The following is a 25,931-nucleotide window of genomic DNA, read 5'->3' as shown; positions in this document are numbered from 1 at the left end:
CCAGCAAGAATAACTAGAGAACAAATAACTGCAGCACAAGGGTGCCTTTCTGACATTGGCACACCAACACCAGTGATGGACAAGAATTGTGTTCATAATCAATGTAATTATTACATAATTATTACAAAAGCCACAACCCGCTAGAAAGCATCTTTCAGAAGTTAGGGATCCTCCTGATCCTGACCAGCAGTGATACAACAGAGACTATCACAAACACAACAAGCTTACTTTCCTGTGGGGTTTAGCCAGGACGGTATTTTCTTCCAACTTCCTGCATTTCCCAAGACCTTGGGTTCTAGAGAGACTCATGCTTACTGTAAATGCACACAGTGCGTCCTGTGTCATCCCTAGTGACAATATGTCATCCTTCAGACGTTACCCAGTTGTCAGTTTTGAACATTGTTAAATTCTTTAGTGAACTGAAGCACCTTCTGGAATAACATCTTCTTATATTCAGGTGCATTAGGCTTTTGTACTCTTTTCTAGAGAGATTGGGTGTAGTGTAAACATCCAAAAATAGGGCAGAAAGACAGGCAGACAGTTTTGAGAGATAAAGTATCACCAGTGCACAGCAATTTGAAAGAAGTATGAAACTGCCCCAATCCTCACCTGAACAATGAATATGATATTTCTCTCCCAATTTAAGTGACTACATAAAACGAATGTTACTGAGGATCAGTTTTCTTGAGCGTACCAACAAGATGGCCTTTCAACACAACTCTGCCTTCCAACATTATAAAAAATCTCAAAAACTGCATATTTCCCAGAAAAAAAAAACCAAATGCAGTATCCTCAAGCCGGTTTTGACCTTTTTCACAGCAGTTTATCTTAAACTCCACAGCACTATGTAAAGCAGGTATCAATACAATGGAAAAGTGACCACAAATGACGTGTTGCTGCAAAAGTAGTTGTCATTCTAGGAAAGAAGGAAGCCATGAGATGGCTTAATTTTTAAACTGTTTCTTTTCAGCAACACCAAGTAGGAACATTTTACACTCATACCACAGAGGTAAGTGATTTGGTTGCAGCAGATGAATTTTCCTAAGCATACAGATATTATTTAGAAAGTTTTATTCATATCACAAAGTTCAGTAAATAATTCTTGTTTCAGATCTTGGGAAACCACCACCTCAAATTTAAATAATATGGAGAACATTAATTGCAATATCCTTGTTCTACTCTATTCCTTTTACATTTTCATTAGCAACTGATTTCTTTTAAAGATGAGGGATATTGGGAATTACAAAGTCTGACACACTGCAACTATACAGTTTCCTGCTGTACATACAGTGGGGATTTCAAAATACTTTGGGAAACAGTTTTAAGCAAGAGTAATGCAAACATAGAAATAGCTCCTCTTTGAGAAATACATCAAGGATCCAAAGTGACATGTGCATTCAAGGGAGTCAAACCAAAATGCTTTTCAGGAAATAACTGAAATTCACTTATCATTAATAGACTGTACTAGGCTATTCTCAAACAAAACTGTGCTGGACTTCCAGCTGTTTGAAATACTAACAAGAAACTCATAAGTATGTTTTCATTTTGGTACTACTACAACTTGTATGGTTTGGGGATTTTTTTGCCCTACTCGTCTTCCGTAAAATAGTGGCACAGCTGTGACTGACAGCTTCTATAAAGGTACCTTTCTGCTTTACAGCATACACTAAACATTTTTATGACTGGTAAAACAAGACACCTTCAGGTGGAGCACACACGAACATGCATATTCAATTTAGAAGGAAGCTTTTCATGGGCTGGAAGGAAAAAAACAACCCTGAGTGCTACAGAACAACATGTGCATTTCTAAGAAAATGCCTTAAGCCTCTAATTCTTCCGTGCTTTAGCTGTAGTCAGTCTCAGATGTTGCAGCAGCAAGCACCTGAACAACACTGGTATTACCCTGAGTTATTTTTTGGGGATGGGACTTCCTAGAACAGTTCGGCAAAACCAGAAAATTACTGACTTTGGAGACACTGCTACAGGACCCAGGCACCAAGAGGAGGAAGTGTCCAATTCAAAATTTACACCAGCTCCAGATGTGTTCACAAGACTTGATAACACTTTTTAAATCTTACTTTTTACAGTGTTATCACACAAGATTGATCTCAGCACCGAACTCCACAAGACAAGGCCAGGAGAACTTTATAGTAGCAATCAAAGGAGAAGCTCCTTAAATGCAACACAATAGTCATGTTTTAGGATATCACTCTTTGTATACTGTAAAGCAGGAAGACATCTGCGAAAACAGCTTTCTGGAATGAGACACATACTCACTACAGGAGCTGATGTGACTGATGCCAGTGGGGGAGGAGGAAGTAACTGAAGCCTGGCAGGTGAAGGTCTGTTTGCCCCCATTTATGCAAATTAAATAGTAATTGCTCCTGTTCAACACAGGAGAGCAGACATTTCCTGCCCACCAGAGAGGCTTCCAGTTATACCTCGAAATGGAGAAATATGATAATTAAATTTTATCCATCTTCATTATTTTTAATATGACAGCAGATGTGGGAGTATTGCTAGACTTTATATTACTGAAGTGTAGGTAGCAGCAATTTTCCTTACAAGCTAGAAATGTAACCAAGAGCCTGAGCACAACCCCAAGTACAGTTTGTTGTACCCAGCATTTACTGCTGCTTTGGGACTGCAAGGCAAATCTGTATTTTTTAATCTTCATAAAAAAGGAATAACAAATTTAGTAATGAATCTCAAGTGAATACCAGTGCGGGTAAAGACAACACCTAAAACTTCTGAAGGGCAGTTCTAGCCAGGTGGGGGCTGGTCTCTTCTCCCAGGCACTCAGCAATAGGACAAGAGGGCATGGGCTCAAGCTCTGCCAGGGGAAATTTAAGTTGGAGATCAGAAAAAAATTCTTTCCAGAGAGAGTAATCAGGCATTGGAATGGCCTGCCCAGAGAGGTGGTGGTTTCACTATCCCTGGAGGTTTTTAAACTGAGATTGGCCATGGCACTGAGCGCCATGATCTGGTAAATGGACTGGAGTTGGACCAAGGGTTGGACTTGGTGATCTTGGAGGTCTTTTCCAATCCAATCGATTCTATGATTCTCATGAGTACGATTCCCCACTGACACTGCAGTAAAATAAGTAGGAAGACAGATTCAGGCACCACAGCCAAAACACCCACCCAAGAAACAACAGTCACCAACACTCAGATTAGTAGTCAGCTACATCAAGAGTGATAAGCAACAACCAGAGGAATTGTGTTGAGTTTTTTAAGAACACAGCTCTCAGGAGATCATCATTTACTGATCTGACCACATGTTCTATAGGGAACGGTCAGATTGAAAAATAAAAAAACACCAAGCTTTTGGACAGACAGTAGCTCTCAGGGAGTGTGGCTATGCTGACAAAAAGCACAACTAAGCCTTGCTCACTAGAAACTATGCAGATACCAGCAATGTATTTAGGTACCAAAATCAGCATGCTTAAAGTTGCATTATTCTGTGTGTTATTTTTTTGGAAGTGTCAACAAGGTAATGACATCACTGCTGAAGAGACAACAGACCTTCACCTCAGGAAGTGAAATGAGTTAAAAGGAGAAAGCTTTGTGCCTATCTGAATGTCACCTCTTTTCCCCTCACAACCAAACTGGGCTTTACAAACCCCACAGAAACCCTTCTCAGACCACCAGCACACACTCCCCTTTCTTCAGCCAGTCCAAGAACGGAGGGCGTGCCAGGCTTACTTGTAATTTTTTACATACCCAAAAGGCAAATACACAAGGATTTCCAATCCTAATCCATATTTTACACTGTGGCAGCTTTTCTCTCATGCCTTCCCTACAATGCTTTCTCAGCAGTCTCAGTCAACATTGAAGAGAATGGCAACTCTCATGTCTCACATCCCTTGAAGTACTTATCCTGGTTTTACGTAACATTCCTTCTTTTCCCCCTAAATTTACTGCTCCCACCTTCTTCTTTCAACTCAGCATTAGTTAGGAACTACTTAAAAAATACTAGTAACTGCTTTCAGAGAAGTGAAGTCTGCCAGAACTTTCATTTCTATCATTTTATCACTCCTTCATTGCAGAAATACCTTGTATTTTAGCACAAGCCAGCTCCTCCTTGTTGCCCAGATGGCCTAACACACATTCTTTAAGACTTCCACACATGAACACCCCACAGATCACACACCATAAAATCTGGTACTTTTGCATACATGTTGCTAAAATTACGGTCTCTAATGGATTCTCAGTTTTTGAGCGATCACAGCTTTGTCATACACGTGAACAACATGTGACTGACAAAGGGAAAGGTGCTTTTTGTTCAGGTGTGCCTTTGGGATCAGCTACCACTTCTCAACTTCCTTCTCTCTTACCCAGGTCTGCCTTTGGGATGTCTTTGAGTAACAGATACCCAGACAGCCCAAAAGGGAAAAACTGGTTGATTTTAAGTCCCCAAGCAGTGATACTATGAGATGGTTAGGGATATCATGAACACCAATTCCTGCCCTTCATTTGTCTACCTCCCAAAATTTTTTTGTTTTTCTGCAGATACACACAAGCAAAATCTCTCACCTTAACTTACTAAAATAACACACATACTTAAGTCTGACAAGAGTCTGTAACTCTATGAGATGAGCTGGTCCTTCCTCTTCTCCAAGGACTCCTTGTGTGCAACAGGAAGGTGATCTGACTGAACTCTAACCTTAAGGAGACCATTGTGCAGCTGCACAAACACTAAATGTCTTGGCAAGGAAGGAGAGAAAGAACACACTCCTAGGCAGAAACGACAACCAGACTGCCCTTTTTAATGATAGTGTGTGTTAATGTCAGATCAGAGCACAGTCCAGTTGTGCATTCAAACCAAGGTGAAAGCACAGCCCAGTGACAGGTACAGCAGCATCATGACACAGTTGGAGGGACTTGGACTTTCTGAGCAAAGTGGCACCTTGAAGGTGAGCACTGCACAAAGCTCCCACTGAAGAAAGCTGCTGGACCCACAGTGACAACACAGTGTGGTACCACCAAAGCAGACCTCAGCAGGCCAACAAGGATTAACAATGCCACTATGGAAGTCACAGCTTGAAATTTCCTAGATATCACACATTTACATATTCAGTAACAACACTAAACGAAAGAAAAACAGAGGATAAGAAGAGCAACTCAATAGTCTATTCCTATACTGTCCATTAATCAGAATGTATTAATGGCCATAAACACATTTCTGCGCAGTACAGAATCATGTGTCATTTTTAAGGCTAATGAGTAACAGCTGACACAAAGCACAAGCTGACTGTCATATTGCTTAGCTACTCCAGACACCTGTCACCCCTTGGCAACAAAAGGAAGAAAAGGTCAAGACACTGTTAGTAAACCCGAAAGGGACACTCACATTTCCACCAAAATAGAACTCGACAGGAACCATCATCACCAATAATGCTGACAGGTTCAGGTGTTACTGGCTACTGACAGCTTATGCTTCTGCTCCTATTGAGCCATCTACATATTTTAGTCAGTTAACATTAATAAAATGAATCTGCATTGCCATTTATTAATAAAGATGACATTATTTGGGTTTGGACAAGAAAACACAGCATTAGATTTCTAACATAGTATTTATACAGTTCATATGAAAATATATATACTTCCACTGAATTCCTGCAGAAGCTAGATACAGCTAAGGCTTACATATTCCATCTTCTCACTTTCCAAATGCATTCATGCAAAAGCAATTAAGGAAAGAAATCCAACAAGAAGCAAGCAAGCAAAATAGCTGTCGCATTTAAAAGCTGGCAGTCCAAGTTCTGACCTCCTTTGTTGTTTTGAAAGCATGAAGCCACCAGTGGTTCCCCATGTCTTTGTCTTGGAACAGAAACGGATTGTAACATACACGCAAAAATGCACTGAGAACACTCAGCTCTTGTTTTTCCATAGAATGGGCTCCTGTGTCATTTGGGGTATAGTTTTGGGGTTTTAGTTTAAGCCCATGATTACATTAAAGTATACCCACAAACTTGTATTAAAATAATGGTGGTCTCAGCCTTTAAGTATTGGTTCTGAATCTCCTCTTCCTGACACAGACCTTGTTACAGTGAGCTGTGAATCCTGGCTCAGAAATATCAAAAAACCCCATAGGTCCAGGGTGCCCTTACTTCACAGCAGTCACACTCAAATCACAATGGCTCATGAAAACAATCAGGTTCAAAATAATGAGGAAGAGCAGAACAGACAACAATATGAATTTCCAATGGCGGATTGGGGGGCAGGAGCTCCAACTGACTCAGTTTTGACATCTCGGTAAAGAAGATTGTAAAACTCAGAAGTAATACTATCAATAGCATTATTTGTTATTTCTAGTGCATTTTAACACATTCTAACTAATTTTGTTGAAAAGAGCAAGGAGACATACAAAGGAATTATGTGCTCTCCAGAACACATAAATAACCAAATGCATATAAATAGCCATAGCTATCTGCCCCAACTCAACATCTCAACACAAAGTGAAAAGATAAACTATTTTGGACAGGTTACTCAAAGCTGTTACACCTGCTGTGTGCAGTTACACAGGCCAACATCTCCTAATGCCCATTGACTTGAGTGACACAGAATTCCCACATCTCAAGGGAGCCTCTCAAGGACACTGAGTGACAACTCTTTTTTTATGCTGTTTCTAGCCACAGAGCACTAGCTCCTTACAGGGCAGATACCCCTTAAGTCACATACAGTGAAAGCACTGGAATGGTTTCACAGCAGAGAGGCTGTAAAAGCACATTTGAAAGGAACATCTATGCTGCTCCAGATTTACACTCCAGACTGATCATAGAGGATATGGTATACTTCTTACCTCTGATCCTGCTATAATAAAAAAGTTTGGTTACAGGCCTTGAAACTCAAGCAAACAAAAACTCTAAACCCATACTCTGTCTTCTTTCCTTGACAAACATAAGATAAAATTTATTTCAAATCCTGTACATGCATTTAAACTAGGTTACAGATGCCTTTTATGCATCCCAAGATAAGACAATCTCTAGTGGTTAATTAGTGAGACTGGATAGAGGTATTTTTATCTTTAGTGCTCATCCAAGTGAAATAGCAAAATTATTTTCTAGCAGCATTTAAAAGTGCAATCTGTATTCACTTAAATTTCTTCCCTGCCCTAGCTTCTTTGGGTCATGAGCACAAAACCCCAAGAAACCTCAAAATAATCAGGACCAGCTCAGTTCATGATACAGATACTGGAAAGAAGTTTTATATTCCAAAAATTTGGTGACCTTACATTCCTGTGTTAGCATTCAGAAGGTTTTTGGAGTTGCCTATGAAACAGCATTAAGGCACCAAGGATTAAGAACTCAACAATTTCATGCATCTGTACTACAAGGACTCACTAGAAAATGTGACCCTTAGAAACATATACACCAGTGGTGCCTCCAAACATGCCAGAGAAACGCCCTTATCAGCAATTAGAGGCGAGAAGTCGTCAACAAGACTGCTCTGGCAGGAGCTCAGGTAAGGCTGGCTGTGTTTTGCACACTTTGTCAAGAACAAAGAGACAAGCACAAGTAAAATGCTTCAAGAGGATAAAACTGAACACAAAACAGAATGTTTCAGTGTTGTGATCCAGTTACTCATACTTGAGAATCTCCAGGCCATACAGTCTGACCAACTGGCAGCCAGGCAGCTTCAGCTCAGCAAGTGAAACACAGACCATGCTACACAAACTCCTTATGTGCACACAACAAACAACAGCATAGTACATGGCTTGGGAAAAATAAACCCACTGTATTTCTAAGGAACTGGCAGGGAAGTAGGAAATGCAGTTACTATTCAGTGACTCCAGTGGGACTGTTCACAGATAAGCCACTACACATTTCCAAACATGGGCTCCAAGCTAAATTCCATATTGTGAAATTGCACAAAAGCGTGACTTGTGAATCAATATTATACCTCGTCTGCAACACTTCCAAACTCTCTGCCCCTCCCTAAAAATGTTTTACAAAGAGCTGTGCAAAAAGAACTGCAGCAAAACCCTCTTCACAACTAGGCTAAGCAGTGCTTTTAAATACCAAGGTAATATCGGAGTTTAACTGCAGCAGATTCAACTGAGTAGAAGTAAATCTCTCCCCTGGAAAACTAAAGTCTCACAAGTTGTACTGAGTCACACAACATGCACGTTTGCAGAGCCACTTTAATTCAAGTGCCTAAAAGCTACAGCAACGAATTAGATGCATTGTTCCAATTTGTCATCAGTCACTGGTGCCAGGGAAAGTCCTCCTCAGCCTCCTTTGCAGGCATGTGTATTACCATTTTCAAACACACTGATCTCCTCTCTCTAGTGAGCAGCAATAGCACCTGAAGGAATGGCATGAAACTGTGTCAGGGGAGGTTTAGGCTGGATATTAGGTAAAGGTTCTTCCCCCAGCAGGTGGTTGGGTGCTGAACAGGCTCCCCAGGGAAGTAGTCACAGCACCAAGCCTGGCAGAGCTCCAGAGGTGCTTGGACAACACTCTCAGGCACATGGTGTTATTGTTGGGGTTGTCCTTTGCAGGATGAGGAGCTGGACTTGGATGATCCCTGTGGGTCTGTTCCAATTCAAGATATTCTATGATTAGCAAGTAAATTGTCATAGAAATGCATTGTAAACATTGCTATTTTGAGAATGAAGTACAAGCAAAAACAGAGAAATCTTCATACCTTCAGCATGACAGCCCTAGGGCTTGTCTAGCAGAAAGCACAACAGACAAACCCCACTACTCCATACATGCAATATGCACAGGACCTCACTCTGCTCTCAGTTATTCCTACACAAATGACGAATGTCTCTACTAAAGGAAGTAATTTATAGGTGTACAGGCCAGATATAAAGAAAACCAGTACAGGCTTAAAGGATATATTTGTAAATAACTGTATTACCATATATATATATATATATATATATATATATGTATAGTGTGTTGGATGTTAAAAAAAAATCCCTCAAAATCACTCCCTCCAGCACAGCACAGCATATATTGCTAAACTCAGCAGGAATGTGCTAAAAATAAGTAATTTCCTGATAAGGTTTATTTGCACTTTTAACATCAACACAAATTTGAAATTTAGCCTTCTCAGTACCTACAAGTAATATCATATGCATTGCATTAGTCTAGGTGAAAGTAAGATTCATTTCCCTTTATTTTTATTAAAACAACAGGTTACCCAATATTGAGTCACAGCAGCTAGTGTTTTTCAAGACAATATTCAAAGCTATAAGAGGAGTTAGATTTTATACAAAAGCTCTTGGAAAGAGTGTGGGGCTCAAATTAAGAACAATGAATGCTTGAATTCCAAAGCTGGTTTTGTGATGAAAAAAACCTAGGTTTGCATTTTCTTAACTTTCATAAAATATGTTTAGTTTCCCAAGTAAAAGGTTCCTCACATTAAGTTATCTCCCTTCTAAACCTCTTTTGTATATAAATGTACACAACAAATCGATCCAGGCACTATTCACTTATTATGTGTCCAATAAAATGTCACAGTAGATATCTCATCTTGAAGGCACCTGTTGCAGCATGTATTGAACCTGATGGATGTTTCACCCAGAGATTTTTCAGACCACACTAAAGAACCTAACGTATCATTTATAATATTTGGAATGTTGAAAAATTACAGGTTGTGGTGGTTGTATGGTGTAATCAAGGCAGTGTTCATAAAGTCAGAACAATGCTGACAGTTTCCATCACCTTTTAAAAATGGTTGGTAAAAATTCAAATCCAGCTGTTACATAGCTGTGCCAATTTAGTTTTCAGGGAAGATGGACTGCTCTCTAAAGACTCACTGCAAGAGCACTAAAAAAAGAAAGGCAAATAGGATGAATTTATCTTTGTGACTGATTCTTTGGAAAGTCTTGGGATTAAGATGGTCAATTATAAAGCCAAAACCAAGAAATCAATCATGGATCAAATTTGTTGAGACCACAATGGTGAATTTCTTCAGAAAAGAGGGGGGTTGAAATACAGAATAAATTGTCAGCGGTAGCAATATAACCCAGGTACTATAAAGAAACTTAGGATAGATTTTTAAGAACAAAAAGCAAAGCACTATCTGGACAATTTTGGATTAGGTTGGCCAACTGTTTTTACAATATTCCAAGAACTTTGGCAGGCTATTTGTAGGATCTGTTTCCTGTAACTGTTGTTACTAAATAATGTTTTCTTGGAGACTACAATTAGCTTTGTTGGTGGGCAGGAAGGGGATAGTGTTCTGTGTTGCCACAGGTCTTCTGCATGTTAAACCTGAGCACGAGGCTGATACACAGCAAGAGAAAAATGGGCACACATGTAGGACAGGTTTTTCACAAATTACCAGGAGAGAGTGATGAGACTCACACACTTTGCTCCTTGTACTGTGTCCATTACTGTGCTTTCCATCTCTCCAAGTTCTTAACTGTACCCTCTGTAAATATTCTGCACTTTTTGAACTGATTAACAATACCCAAGCCGAGAGATTTGGATTTCTTTCCTTTCATATGTTTCAAAAACAAATGAACAATAAGAACAGAAAAAATCGAAAAGATTCCTTCACTTCTTGAATAGGATTAAGTTACCTCAACACAGACCCCTTAGTACTGCTCCTTCAGAGGTGATGGTCTTTGGCAGGTCCTGGGACATTCCTGCCCCCATCCCATAATGCTCTCCATGAGCAGAGCATCCATAAAGGTAATCTATATACATTTCTCTAGTTTTGACCTGACACCAGTCCTAAGGACGCTAAATCCCACCCTTTGCCCATCTGAAAGCATCTGTCCACAGAGAATAACTTACTTATTCAGAATACTCATGCATTTGTGAGAATCCAAAGGCTAGATACACAAATGACATAAAATGGAAGTCACATACATTCCTCTTTTGCTTCATCACTGTGCTAAGGTTACCAGTAATCATTACTAAATGCCTAATAGCATTTCAAGTATTTGAACAGGCAACTGAATGATTTGAATAAATAAGTATGACAAGACAGCTAACTGCCTATATTCCTGTTATCCTTGTTATAAAATTTTGCAACCAGATGTTCTTATCCTTAATTTAACACTGTGGGGAAATAGTGCTCTTATCTCTTAAGAACATTGCTTTATATGACAACAGTTATTGCCCTTCACCTCACTGCAAAAATCTCCATGCTTAAGCTTTTTTATTGCCTGTCTGCAACCTCAGAGTGGCAAAGTCAATTGGAAACAGAAAGCACAGGGATGCAGGTAGAAGGCAGATTACATAAATCAAGGATAAGCACACAGAAGCATTAGAGCTGTATATTTTTTAGTACCATATCAGATAAAGTAATTTCTGCATACCATTTGGATAAGAGGGTTAAAATTCATATGTCTGCTTTCCATATTTTTAAAAATACCTGTTGTGTTTGACATGAAATCATGAAAACAGGAAAAACAAATGAAAGGTCTCATGCAGCAACATTTCATGTGTGCTTTTGAGCCTGTGCTATGGGCTCCTCTTACGTGGTGACCACTAAGAGTATGTGGAGCACTTAACAGCTGTCATTGCCAGACCCTGCTGACTCACAGAAGACTATTTATTTAAAAGTACATTTATCTAGGCATTGTATTTACTCTGACCTTTTGAAACTTGAAAACTCAGCTCTAGAAATAAAATTACGATCCTGGTGTTTTGTTCTTTACTGCATTCATCTTGTTTAACACTGCTCACATATTAAGATGTCCCTTTCAGGATCCACAAATAAATGGCTTTATAATCTTGCCTTATGACTTTGGTTTCTTAAGGCAGAATTTAGAATGCAGCATCAGGGTATGGACACTATATTATTCCCTTCCCACTTGTCATATGTTTCTGTCATGGCCCTCCACTGCCAGACCTTGACTGGTCCGTTCCCAGCCCCTGACTCATTCTGCAATATATAATACAAAAGCACTTCATCTAAAGTATATTTCAAAAAACCAACATGCTACAGTGAAGTACTGAATACATTTTTCCTGCACACTGTGTTGGCCTGAAAGCTGCCTTCCACGCTACTGTTTCCACAGAACCATTCCCAAAGGTGTTGAACTCTTACCTGATATTTCTGATATCACCTTTGATCTTGCTGTGTTTCTGCTTCTCCAAGAATAACATTAAAGCAATATTCCCGTATGCTTTTACATTTGAAATCAGTTATATTTCAAAGCTCTGATATCATCAGGACAATTTTATATCATCTCCAGTGAAATGTATCTGCTCAACAGATGTGAAACAGATCTTTCATTTCATTAGTCAGTTCAAAGCCAGCTATGGAAGTAATTGAAAGAAATGGTATTTTGTAAGGATGTCCAGATACTTGTCCATCAAATCTTTAAAAGCCAAAACCTTGTCACTGATCTTTCACCTCAAGATGATCTGAATGGTCGGCTCTGCTCAGAAATGACTTCAGAGTACAGCGCTACTGCAGCCAGACATAGGAAAAACAGGAATGGACACCAAAGAGAGGGCTTTAGATTTTTATTTCATCCCTGCAGCTGCACTGGGTAGCTTTCCATGTAGGTTCCCTGGCCACTATTAGAACAGACTTAGCATGGCTAGTCAAGAATGGGGAAGCAGCAGCAATTAATCTTTCAACCAGCTTTGTGGATGGAAAGGCTTGATTGTGCACCCCTCTTAGTGAGTCTATAAGCAAGGGAACTTCAACTTAATACCCTGAAGCACCCTAGAAACAGCAATACGCAGGTTCTCAGGAATCAGGCTAAGAATCACATCAAAAGAAGTTGAATTTCCAGAACCTGCTTCTCTTTGTGCTTTTTATGTCACAAAGTTTTGTATTTTCAAGAAGCAACGGGAAAAATTACGAGAAGGTCAAGAGGACAAAGAAATGCTAAAGGAGAGACCAGGCCAGAGAAAGGAGAAGGACACAGAGTTTCCATCTAAGTCAAGCCAAAATCTTCTCAGACTTGATTCAGCTTTATTACTTTGATGACTTAAAAATCACCTCTTGAAAAATATTAGGAGGGCCTTATCAAGGAAGAGAGAAAACACACCCATCTCCATTTCTCCTGCAATCACTCAACCACAAGGCCTGCCTCCTGCTGTACTATCCCTCCAGCTGTATGAAATTGTCCCACTATGGGTGCACATTTTAATCCTCAAAGCAGCTGAAAACTGTTCTGGGCCCTCGTCTCTCCACAAAAAATCAGCCATTGCAGGAAGGTAAACCTCAGTCTTAACCCTGCAGCACCTCTTAGGAGTAAAGCCCAGGATGGCAGTTACCTGAGTATCCTTTCCACAAAATCCCAAAAATCTGTATTTCAACCCAGAACTTGATGGAAAGCTGATAAAATTTTAAGTTTCAAAGATGCAACCCTTTGGATCCTCCAGGTGTAAGAGTGACTGGTATTAGGATGAACTAACTGTATGAAGGGTTTTAATATACCAACATTGGGATGCTAGGAAAGGAAATAGAAATATGTTCTTCCCAAGCATTTATCGTTGTTTAATTAACTTAAATTTAATCTTATTGCATGCCTCTGCAAGTTGCATCCAGATGTTCTATGTCCTAAACCAGAGCACCACCTTTTCTTTCTGTATTTGCAAAGTATTAGGGAATAAAAGTTATGAAGAATCCCAGTGCCTCATTGCTGCAAACCCCATTTATTTAAGGTATACTATATCTATTCCTCAGGTGTTAAAATTTCATTGAAATAAAACAGATACAGTAACCAAGGTATAACTGACAGTCATTCACAAAGTGCTTTTTGATTCAACTATATAAATATTTACTCAATACAATCCTTCAGAAGATAAACTTAGAAAGTAGTTCAAGTTCAAATCCCTGTTTCATTACCGTGCTAAGAGAATATTCCCCATACACCACACATCCAAGCAGAAAGTACAGGCAGATACTAAACTTGTCCAGAGTGCTGGGAAACAATCAGGAACACACCATATGCACAACTGTGCAGCCCTGCAGAAGTTCTGGGCACTTAAGTTGAAGGATTTATTCCCTTGTGGAGCTTCTCTTTCATGAGTATCACTCTGTACCACAAACTGATCAGTACTCCCGAGCCTCACAGAAGAAACACAAAACAACTCAGCTTTCTTTGTGAAAAGCGAAGGAGGGAATTAAAGATCTCTCTTCCCTGCATCCCTAGGATACCAAAACTGGTGTCTCTTGGGTTTGCAAGCAACTTGGTTGGTTTTATACAGTTTTGGAGGGGAAGTTTCTTAAGGCTGCTAGTAAAGCAAACTCACCAGAGAAACTAAAACCAAACCTCTGAGCTCTTCCCATTGCTGCAGGACTACAAGATTACTTCTGCCACTTCACCTCTCTTAAGACTTAAACCTGCTCCCAACTTGTATGCAGGACAGGCACAGAGGGGTAACTGAGGTGGAAGGCTGCATCTTGTAAGACATTTTTCAGTTCTCAAGTGTTGATGGAACCGACTCTCACCCTGAGTCACTGACATGAAGCTCACTGACAAAAGCTCATTTGCCCCAGCACAGCCTGCAGAAAGAACCAAACACAGACTGAGACAGTGAAGAGAACATCTGACCTCAGATTCTCAGAGCAGACTTGCAGCATATGTATCATACAGAGATATCTGGCTAATAAAATTTCTCCCTATGGTAAAATGATTAAGCTACCTCACGCTGGAGGTCCCAGAGACCTTCACTTTTCTTCAACCCTTTGCACAACTGCTTAATCAGAAGGCATAATTTAGCCATATGACATTTGATGCAAAACTCAATTTACTTGTCAGACTATAGTAAATGAAGCAAAGACACAATGCTATAATGGGCTAGATGCAGGACTTTCAAACTAATCTTCAAATGGAGAAAAACTTAGAAGGTAACCATGAAACTGTTAAGCACTTTCTGAACAATTCAGGGAAAACCCCAGCAACCCCCATGCTCATCAAGAAACCCACTAGAAAACTTATTTTTAAAATCACTTTTATTTCTTTTGCACAATAATGAATATTGTTGTTTCCAATAGCATGTAAAAACCCTTCCTAAAAACATGATGAATGGTATAACTTTTGCAGTAGACTGGATTGCCATTAGACACATTTTCAAGTGTTTCTAACTAGGCAACAGCACATGATAAAATCCCTTCCTGATACTTCTTAAATTCAAGACTATATTCTGTAGCATGAGAACTACACTCCTATCTAAGCAGGCTGAAATGCAATGTTCTAGTGGTTCTAACAGTATTCAGCCCTCTCGAAAATTCAGTTCACTACCTGACATCTTCAGGCTATTGATTTTCAGAAGACAGTTACATTTTAATTATGAAATTAAATAACCTGACTGACTTTATAATTTCACTGTCACTGTAGGGCAAAATATGTCCTCTCTTTCCAAAAGAAACTCAAGGCAAACTGATTTCAATTGCAGCTAGGCTATAGCCTTTATAACTTGAAAACAACACCTATGATTTTGCCTAGTTTACTATTTGTCTAGAGTTTTTTCCCAATACTATTAAACAAACTTTTTATTTTAATTAGCCCCAAATTCAAGTGTTTATAAATATAAACTCTGCTTGAAATGTTTCCATGAACACAAAGATGCTTTCAATAAGAACATTTGTACAGAAGGAATGACCTTTGTCCCTGACATGTCTTATCCTAGGTTTCACTGTGCTGAAGCCTTCATTTTTCCTTTTACAAACATTAGAAGACTGCAGTGAACTAAATTTGAGGAGAGAAACTGAATTTTAAGTTGTTAAACATGGAAGAAAACAAAGTACTTTTAGGTCAATGCATTTCGAGGAGTTTTCCTTTTTATAAGAGAATTTGAGGGGTAAGTACCAGTAAGACCCATCCCTTTAGTTGCTCTTACCTCAATAATATACAGAACCACATTCTTGTAGAAGCAATACAGAATGCATTTGGTAACTCGATTGTAACTCCAAGCACCATGGACCAACAATAGCTTCTCCAAGTAAGCAAACTGAAAGACAAAAAAGTATTCACACATATCACTAATTGTTAAAAAAAGGGGAATAAAGTAAACCCCTGGCCTCAGAAAAAAAAACCTCAAATCAGAAACAAAAGCTATTCAAGTGCAGTATTTAAATAGCTTAGTGGTGCATTCAAAAATCAACATGTAAAATATTTATAGGCAGCATCCTTCCTGTAAGAAAATTTCTGAATGTTTGAGAGTGTTCTTCACTGGCTTGGAACAGCAAGAAATCTTCGATTGGTATTACCATTCTGACAGCAAAATCAATGCTTGAGAGCGTATAAGGTTCAGAATCTCTTTTCCCTGGGTTAAATGAACACTCTAATAATTAGGACTGTCTTGAAATTAAATAAAATGCACAAGGGAGAACAAAAATTAAAAAATAGATTAGTTTATACAGAATAGATATATACATTAACATTTCTAGCCTACAAAATGTAGGCAATCGTGTTATACAAAGCATCTAAGATATTGTGTAAGTGGAACACATATATATAGAAAGGGGATTTGCCAAAAACAGCAAGTAAATGGATCTTGTACAAATGTGTACCTTTTAATGCTAGTTTCAACCACAGATACAGCTCAAACTCAGCATTTTCAAAAAAGAGCCTTTTATAGGACCAGACAGGACCAGACTGATAATCCAGCCCAGGAAATCCATAGTTTTCTGCTTGTGGTTTGCTCAGTGAATTTTTTTTGGCCTGCAGCATTTCTCTTTTTGTTCAGTTCACCAGCTCAAACTGTGTTTACTGCTTGGCATGTGTGTACCTGAAGGCATCCGGGACACTAAGGTGGGACTGTGATTCGCTTTCCTTCTTTTTCAACAAAGTGACTTCACAATCTTGTCTTCCTAAATTAAGATTCTAGATCATTTATTTTAATCAAAACTTATTTGAAACTGAAAGCTAAAGTAATGAGTCAGGGCTGTTGTGAGATAGCTCTGGTCCCATGCTTTCCAACACTGAAATCACTGAACCACAAATCCTGTAAGGACAGTCCCCCTCCCTTGCATCACCAACTCAGATCTGTCAGGATATGCCAGTAAAGGAGGGAAAACAAAACTGAACCAAGCTTCACGGTTCAGTCTCTGCCCAACTGGAGCCAGGGCTGAAATCAGGAGACTCATAAGGGAGTAGCTGACCTATTAGATACCTAACACCTCAAGTTAATATGCAGGACAGTCACAACTTTCCTTATCAAAGTCACTAACAAAACACATCAGACAGAGGTGATGGGAAACTTGCCTCTATGTCCTTACAAGCAACCCAAAACTCTTAAGACACACTCTGAAAACTTCTCTCTGCTGAATCTAAAGATTGACCATTTTGAATGTAGTCTTTTCTGAAGCTCAAGAAAAGGAAAAATCCTATCATTAATTGCTCTCATCTGTGCTCTCATGAAAATGATGCAGGATACAACATGGAAGGTACTTATAGCCTCAATAATGCACTGAGCCTGCGCATGCTGGTGAACAGTCCCATTAAGACATAGCAAAGAACTAAATTTGGTTTGATGCTGAAGCTATGCAAGCACACAGCTACTGGCATAAAGCAACAGTATAGGCAGGGGCTCTACTACAACACTGCCTTTGTTTGGACACTCCTTTATTTACAGAGTTATAAATCAGGGGGGAACACTGCGACCATCTCGCCAGCCCACCTGTGAAACAGTTTGTGTAAGTTTTCAGTCCTCTCTGTATCGACCCCTAGCATGAGTTCTTTCATACAGAGACTATCTTCTACAAAGATACCTCCATCTTGACTAACGGTTGAAGTGAAGGCATGTTGGGGGGTTTTAAGACAGTGAAAATACATCCTTAATACAAGCCAATTTTTCCAAAGAAGAAAACAATTAGGAATATTTGTTGAAGAAGGAAGCTTTCCTAGTTAAGAAAAGGGAAAAGTCCCTAGACACCAGATGTTCTCTGGATTAAGATGATAAAGCCAGTCACTGAGGACAAAAGTTATTAAAGTCCACTACTGTTTCTCTAAACTGTTAGGTCATTTGATTTGGGAATTCTCTAAACAGAGATCACTGGTGCAATTTCATTTAAACGGAAAAGGATGATTCAAACAGATGCTCCTTGCACCTGTGGAAGCTATTTGGAGCACAGAGTCAGACCCAAGTTGGCTTTTTATTTTTGTTTGGTTTAGGCTTTGATTCTTCCTGGAATCCTGAAAGTGCCTATATAGAGACTTTGTACAAGTGCCTCCTTCTGGCACCACTGCATTTGAAATACCATTTGAACATGAGATGCTACATTATAGTGGCAGTCTCAAATTACTCAATAAGAACATACTCTGCCTTCAAGGCATGCACATACAGTAATGCTTTAGTGGGAGTTATATGTCTTCACTGAAAGAAACATACTCCACGGAGATTGAGGTTTTCTTTTGAACACTTGGGGTTTTTAAGCACACATTACACACAATACTAGTCTCCTTTACAAGAGGGATTTCTTATATGTTTTCTAATTGGTACAAAGCTTTTCTACACAATCCCCAAAAATACAGTTCCACAGTGTTTTACTAATATTTGAAAGCTACAATTCTGTGCTGGTGTGACCAACTTTTATTTCACATTGAATTAAAAAGATTCATTGCTATTTTCAGTAACTTGCTGACTGGAATTTAAACCAAAAGCAACTTCCACATTCTAACAATAACACTAAACAGAAATACAGGGCGTTTTGTTAATGCAGAAGCAACGTATGAATATTGAATTAGCTCTCCAGATTTAACACTACTGCAACACAAAAGAAATTAAGTGTGCAAGCTCTTCTATGGACAAAACTCTCACTTGCTTATGCTTAGTAAGTAAAATGAAAGTAATAAATTATCCGAGGAAGTCAAAGCAAAAAACATTCAATTAAGTTATACAGCAGAAGCAATATATAATCCTCAGAAATTATAAATGAAAAAGTCATTACAAGATACCACAGACAAAGATTATGGCAGTTCCTATAATGCTATATATTTGGAATATGCTACTGTTTATGACAAAGTACTTGACAGAACTGCCTAAAATTCTCAAGATAAACTTGGTGAAAGGTCACAGTTATTCAAACCTGATATGGAGTGTGTTTCATCTGACTGCAGAACAGAGCAGCAGTTCTGCCACTTTGCTTCTCAGCAGGGTTAACACAATAAAGTTATCTGTGCAAACAGCACTTATTCAGCCCTTCTCAAAACCTCACCTGCTATTGAAACTATCAAAAGATGGTAGTATTTCATGTCACTTGGTAGAACAAATTTGCCTACATCCTGCCAGAAGGCAACATTAGCTGAAGCTCATAGATCACTGAAAAGGCAGTGGATTGGTTTCTGTTCATCAGCTCCATCTGTTTTTGCTCTGCATCAGTCTCAAACATATACACAAAGCATGTCAGCTGTAAATAGTATTAAGAGGGTGTCCAGCAACTGAAGCATCTCCTTCCTTTCTTATGTTTCTTTTAAAGTCTGTATTCTACATCTTGGTTTCTTCAGTAATACAATAAAAAGGCAAAAAGGCTTTTTACTCTCCTTTTTAGCTGAAGTAATCAGTTTTGAGTTTGACAGAATATTTTGGGAGCATTCACCCAAACAATGTTCAAAATAGCATATGTAAAATGAAAACACTGGCCAGGTCTCCAGAACTGTGTTCAATTCTTGGATGCATCACAGGGGTGAAGGAAATAAAAATATGGGGGGAGACACCTCTCAGAACTGCCAAACTTTCATGCATTTGGTCATGATTCCTACTTATAGTAAGGGAGAAGAGCTTGCACTGAGATAGATAAGTTAGTTGAAAGCACAAGCATCACAGAAAGCACTTCCTCTGATTACTGAAGAACCCAGATATTGCACAGCTGTCAAGAGGAAGCAAAAACTTTGAAGAGTTGTGGAGCTTTGCCCTGAAGAATACAAAAAAAAACCAAATTCCCAACGCATATCCAAAATATGTTTTAGCTGCCTTGAAAAGGAAACAAGCAGAGATGCTTCTAGTTTGAAGGGCAGAAGAAGCCATCCAGCTCTGCATCACTGCACAGTGCTGAGAAGACGATATGGCAGTCGCTCTTTTTTGCATCTGACCTGTGCAATGGCATAATCCGAGCAATTGGTTGCCTGCATGCCCTCGTTGCCACTGATCCCCACTCCAACATGAGCTGTCTGGATCATTCCTACGTCATTGGCACCATCCCCAATGGCAAGTGTTATGGCATTGACATGTTTCTTGACCATGTCTACTATTTCAGACTTCTGTAGAGGAGATACTCTGAAAAGGAAAGAAAAAAGTGTCAGTTTCTCACATGCTGAGCTCTGTGCCTTTCCCAAAAGGACAGCTGTAATCTACATTTAGAAATATCAAAGGGCAGTTGCTGGGAAGTTTCTTAATTCAACAACTACACTTCAGAACCCATGCCAAACTATTTCAGAAGGAAAAAGCAGCTTTCAAAATAGTTTCACATTTACCTACTTTCTCATACTTGATGCAGAAGAGACCAAATTGATATGAAATATCTCAAAGTTTTGTTTTCCTTCCCCAGCCCCTGGTAATAATGCCCTCTTTGACACACACAAGTGATGTTACATTGCAACACTGGAGAAGTGAGTTTCATCTTCAGCTATGACAGTTTCCAGATTAACAGTGCAGGCTTCCCTGCTTGCTGTCAACACTGCATCACCAACCAGAAGGAGAAAGACCACGAATACATCAGAGACATTTTCAATGGTTTGGGAAAAGGTACTGCAGGCTTACCTTATTATTAAACCAGTTCTGTTTAGTATCTTCATCAATGATCTCAAAAAGGGGATTGAGGATACCCTAAGCCATTTTGCAGATGACACCAAGTTCAGTAGGATTATTGATCTGCTGGAGGGCAGGAAGGCTCTGCAGAGGGATCTGGACAACCTGGATCGTTAGGCCAAGGCCAATTGTATGAGGTTCAACAAGGCCAAGTGCCAGGTCCTGCATTTGGGTCACAACCACCCCAGGCAGCACTACAGGCTGGGGCAACGTTGCTGCAAAGTTGCCCAGCAGCAAAGTATGGGGTATATTGGTTGACAGCAGCTGAACATGAGCCAACAGTGTGCCCAGGTGGCCAAGAAGGCCATTGGCATCCTGGGCTTTATCAGCAGTAGTGTGGCCAGCAGGACAAGGGCAGTGATTGTCCCCCTGTACTCAGCACTGGTGTAGCCACACCTCCAGTGCCATGTTTAGTTTTGGGCTCTCCATCATAAAAAAAATATTGAGGTGCTGGAGCTGTCCAGAGAAGGGCAATGGAGCTGGTGAAGGGTCTAGAGCACAAGTCTTATGAGGAGCAGCTGGGGGAGCTGGGGACGTTCAGTCTGGAGACAGGAGGCTTGGGGCAAGGGGACACTTATCACTCTCTACAACCACCACCAAGGACATAGTAGTGAGGTGGGGGTCTCCTGCCCCACATAACAAGTGATAAGGACAAGAGGAAATGACCTCAAGTTGTACCAGGAGAGGTTTAGACTGGATATCAGGAAAAATTTCTTCAGGAAAGGGTTGACAAGCAAGTGGTGGAGTCACCATCCCAGGAAGTATTTACAAATCATGGATGTGGCACTTAGGGTCATAGCCTAGGGGTGGACTTGTCAGTGTTAGGATGATCTTGATGGTCTCTTCCAACCAAAATGGTTCTATTCTCTCCTCCAGTTTACCTTCCCATTTGCCAGGCCATCTTTCCAGTCTCAGACTATTAACACAGAATCAATCACAAAGTATAAGGTCACAACCTGATCTCATACAAGCCTTGTGTGCAGGTGCAACTCTGACTTCAGTGATGATGTTACTCAGCTTCAACTCAAAAACAAAAGGCTGCCTCCATGATATCTGAATATTCTTATCAGATTTACTGGCAGTTATTTGAATCTGATCCTTCTCTCATTTTATATCAGGTTCAAGTCCATAAAAATTCATGCAATTCAATAGAGGTGAACTTGTCCAAACCAGGCAAAAGTGGCAAAGTACTCAGGACTAGGTTTCTAAATTGGGTAAGACACCTAAAATGCTCTTTTGTCATGGAAAAGGTGGATTAGGTTACCAAATCATGAGGTATTGTGGAAAAACCTATATGTAGATTAAATATTTCCATTCTAACCCCATCTGTACAAACAACTCTAATTCCTTTCCCCATCAGTTTCAGTTAAAGTTCCATATTATTTTATATTTCCTTAAATAAAGCTTTAGACATAACTTTTCCACATCTCAAGTCAGCCACATACCACGCAAGAGAAAGAATGTAACTCATATCTAAAAGCTTTACTATTAAAATAGGGGGAGGAAGGGAAGCTTGGGTAATAGGGGAGAAAGAGGGTTTTTTACATAGCACTTTTTCCAGAGGCTACATCCTGCGGGAGCAACTAACACAGCCCTTTAACATACCTGGTTGGATTACTATTGATCAAAGAAAGCAAAGCTATCCTGTTCAGCATTATGTTTTATGGCCTTGATTTTGTTTAGTAAATACCTAGATACATATTTTATTAGTAAATCACTCTTAAAATAACTTCATGAGTAATTTGGGGAAAAAGAAATTTGCTGGGCTCAAACTTCACATGCAAACCAAACCACCTGAGAATTCTTGCAGCCGTGCTGTTCCTAAAAGCCAAATACAGGAAAAAGTTGATTGAGCCATAAAATCTACTTAATACCATTGGATAGATGTATGAAGCAGTCCATTACCTGGCAGTGAAACCATCACTTGGCACTATACGCGTCCAGTTAAATTACCAACACAAAACCCCACCACATTTACCAACCTGTGGTGCACTAAAGGTGTTGGTTTGCAACTATAAAGTTCTCCATATCATCTACATCAAATTTTAACTTTTCTCTCATACATGCACACACACTCTTGTCCCTCTCCCCCAATATTCACATAATAAAATACTAAAGCCTGGAGCAAGGAGTCAAAGAGACTTCAAGCCATAAAATGCAAGCTCGAGAGCAACTTTGAGCCAGTTGTGGAGGGTTTGGGTTGATAAGTGCCCCAGGGGCACCTCCAGTGCACAGGAGCATATACTTTTGGCAGAGCCCTCATGCAATTATCTCCCCACAGCAGAGCACTGCGCGTATCTGCTAACACCCTTTTCAGACACAGAAATCTCTCAGAAGCTCAGTTTGTGTTCATTTACTTCTCAGTTAAGTAGCAATAGAAATAGCTAAGAAGGGCCCTGATTTCAAATATGATTAAAGAAGGGGAAGGAAAAAAGACAGAATGTGAACAGCACCTCTGATTCTGTAGCTTAAACTAGCAGCTTGTCTACAGACACTTCAGATGTGAACAAAAAGAGGCAGAGATGCTCTAGCTTATTCTAGTGCAGTTTAGCTGGGGCAGGTCAAGCAAGCTAATACAGCCTATATTCACTTCGGTGCCTGCAGTGTAGTGTGATTTCAGATTATAAGTCAACTTTGCCATTAATGACCCATTATTTGGCAAGTCAGTGAAATGTCTCTACAGAAATGCATTTATGAGCCACTACATAATGTACACAGAGTAAGCTTTTACTGTCTTAACCAAATAAATTTAATTACACCCACAGTTATCCAACACCCAGTTAATGTTTAGCATCCCTATTTGCCTAGTAAGACTACACAAAACTATTGGAAATTACATATGCATTTAAAATACCACAAATATTTACACACTTGGTTTAAGAAGATGAAATCCAAGACAAGACTTCAGCACAAAGTGTTACTTAATTATGGTTGTTTCTTCTAAAAAGCAGTTTTATAGCAAGCATCCCCTTTGACACCTCCCCATAAAGTACAGCCTGCAACTCAAGAGAATACATTTTGCTGCACACAGCACTAAATACAGAAGCTGAAAATTGAGATGGCTCCTGATTTCCTGAGGGGTTTTATACCCCTCCTTCCTCAACTCACTTAGCCTCCAAACCTCTTCTGCTCCTTGTAGCCTGTTTGCTATCAACACACTGCATTGATGACATTAATCCCCTTAGCCTTAGATCACAGCTGTGATCCAATTCTCCACATTCGATAAGATGTCTACATGAAGAACTGAAGATTATAGCACAGGATACTATTAACTTGCAGCTTTCCCCAGGTGGTATGTCGGAAGGGGAGGAGAGACAGCCAAGTTCCCAAAGATTGACGACAAATGCTTAAGTTCAAAGCGCAAGAAAAGAACTACTTCGAAAAAAAAATTCTGCAGTGACTGGTAACTATTGGTACTTATCTGGTGGAACATCTCCAGCTTTCACTGGCAGAGCTCACTGAAGTAACACCAGGATATACACCTTGCCTTGACATACACCCAAATAAGAACTAAGATGTGAACAAAACATCAGTTGCATCAAAATAATCTGCTTATCCATGTATTCATTCACTGGTCAGACAGCAATGCTTCTTATAAAGGTTCTTTGAGTGTAACTGAAGAGTTCACTGGAAATATTTATTTATGCTGAAATTATTTTTATTGCCTCTGCTCAAAATCATGTCTGCCAACAGATACAGTCAACTTCATCTAGACTGATTCTCTTTCACACTTACTCCGGGGCAGGGGTGGGGGAAATCAAGTTTCAAGTACCACAAATGTAGCTCCCAGATCAAGTCTTCAGATTCTTGCTGTAACTCCTTCCCTGAGAATCTGAATTTAACATACTCAGGCTGCAGAAAGCCTGAGGTCAAGACGTGACCTTAATGAAGTGTTTAGCATTCAACATCTAGCTGTGCATTATGAAGTGTTCATGGATGATGGAAGGGATACATGAAGTTAAGTGTCAGCCATACAGCAGACTTGCTCCTTGCTCACCTCTGAGACATCTTTCCAGTAGCCTTGCTCTTGAGAGAATAAAAGCTAATAAGGTTCTCTTCAGTCTCAAATCTGCTTAGTCTCTATCAGCACCTTTAACAGAATAACAGAGAAAGCAGTTTCCATCCTAAAGGAGATGACTAATGCCTTCACCTCACATTGCTTCCTCTGTAATGGCATAGGTGGAGGAAAGAGAGGGCCCAAAGAACTATACCTCATGAAGAAACTGGGAGAGATATGCAGCCTAGTGCCAGGGATTCTCAGAAAGATATGGACCTAATTATCCTTAGGTCACTTACATTCATAAGGAAACAGTGGAGGGAGGCAAAGGGGGTAAGTAGTTTTCAGGTAACCAAGTACTATATTGTTACTATCAGTTTTTTAACATCCCTCTTGAACTTAGAGGAAGCTCATGAAAAAAACAGCACAGGGCACAGCACAGAGCAGTAACACAGATGGTTTCCACAGATGTTTCAAGTGGCTTCCCACTGACTTCTGCAGAGCAGCTCCAAATGGCTTTAAACATTTATTCTGCATTTATCTCTTTAGCCCGAGTACACAAAATTATGAGAAAACTTCTTACTTGATATGCTTTGCCTTTCAGAACAGTTTTACTAAACAGTGTTTAGTGTTAGGTAGTCCTGGGAGGAACATAATTCTATGATCCTTATGGGTTCCTTCAAACCTGAGATATTCTGTGATTCTACTCAGCATTTTGCTTGGGCTCACGTGATTTTTTAAGAGTATTTAAGAAACGTGAAAAATTTTCAGTTCAATTTTTTTCATCAGGAATACTCTCTGGGACAACCAGAGCAATTAACAAATTCTAACTACCACAATACAGTGAAAGATTTAAAAAAAACCCCCAAACATAACCCAACCAAACAAGAAACAACAACAACAAACAACAACAAAAAAAGGCAAAAGGCCAACAAGAAAACCTCCCAAACCAACAATGAAGCAGTGATATTTCAAAAAAAGGAATCAAACGTTTTATTTAGAAACTTATTTTGGTATCAAACATTTTTAAAACCTCAAAAGTAAGAAGGAAAAACATGAAAACATCCGTTTTAACTCAGCAAAGCAATGCAATGGAGCTTTTAACTTAAATTTTTAATGTGCTTCAACTGATTCAAAACAATCAATTCCTTTACTGCATACTTTCTGCAATCTGGCAAGGCAGCTATCCCTTCTTATTCCCAGACTCCACCTAACACAGGACAAATGAGATGGGAAGGGCACAATCAGCA

General features: G+C 39.5%; 1 protein-coding gene across 3 annotated transcripts in view; it reads right to left on the bottom strand.

Annotated features, from left to right (window-relative positions):
* Positions 1-25,931, bottom strand: part of ATP8A2 (ATPase phospholipid transporting 8A2) — a 330,508-nt gene that overhangs the window by 131,400 nt on the left and 173,177 nt on the right. For all 3 annotated transcript variants that reach the window (XM_071553667.1, XM_071553677.1, XM_071553685.1), the window contains 2 exons: positions 19,970-20,153; positions 15,777-15,887 (listed from right to left, as the gene is read on the bottom strand). In XM_071553667.1, coding sequence (XP_071409768.1) covers positions 15,777-15,887; positions 19,970-20,153 — 295 coding nt within the window. The remainder of the gene's footprint in view (positions 1-15,776; positions 15,888-19,969; positions 20,154-25,931) is intronic.

This window comes from Pithys albifrons, chromosome 1 (assembly GCF_047495875.1).
Source record: "Pithys albifrons albifrons isolate INPA30051 chromosome 1, PitAlb_v1, whole genome shotgun sequence".
NCBI classification, from domain to species: domain Eukaryota; kingdom Metazoa; phylum Chordata; class Aves; order Passeriformes; family Thamnophilidae; genus Pithys; species Pithys albifrons.
The sequence above is the reverse complement of the archived record's forward strand: the minus strand, read 5'-3'. Positions and strand labels throughout refer to the sequence as shown.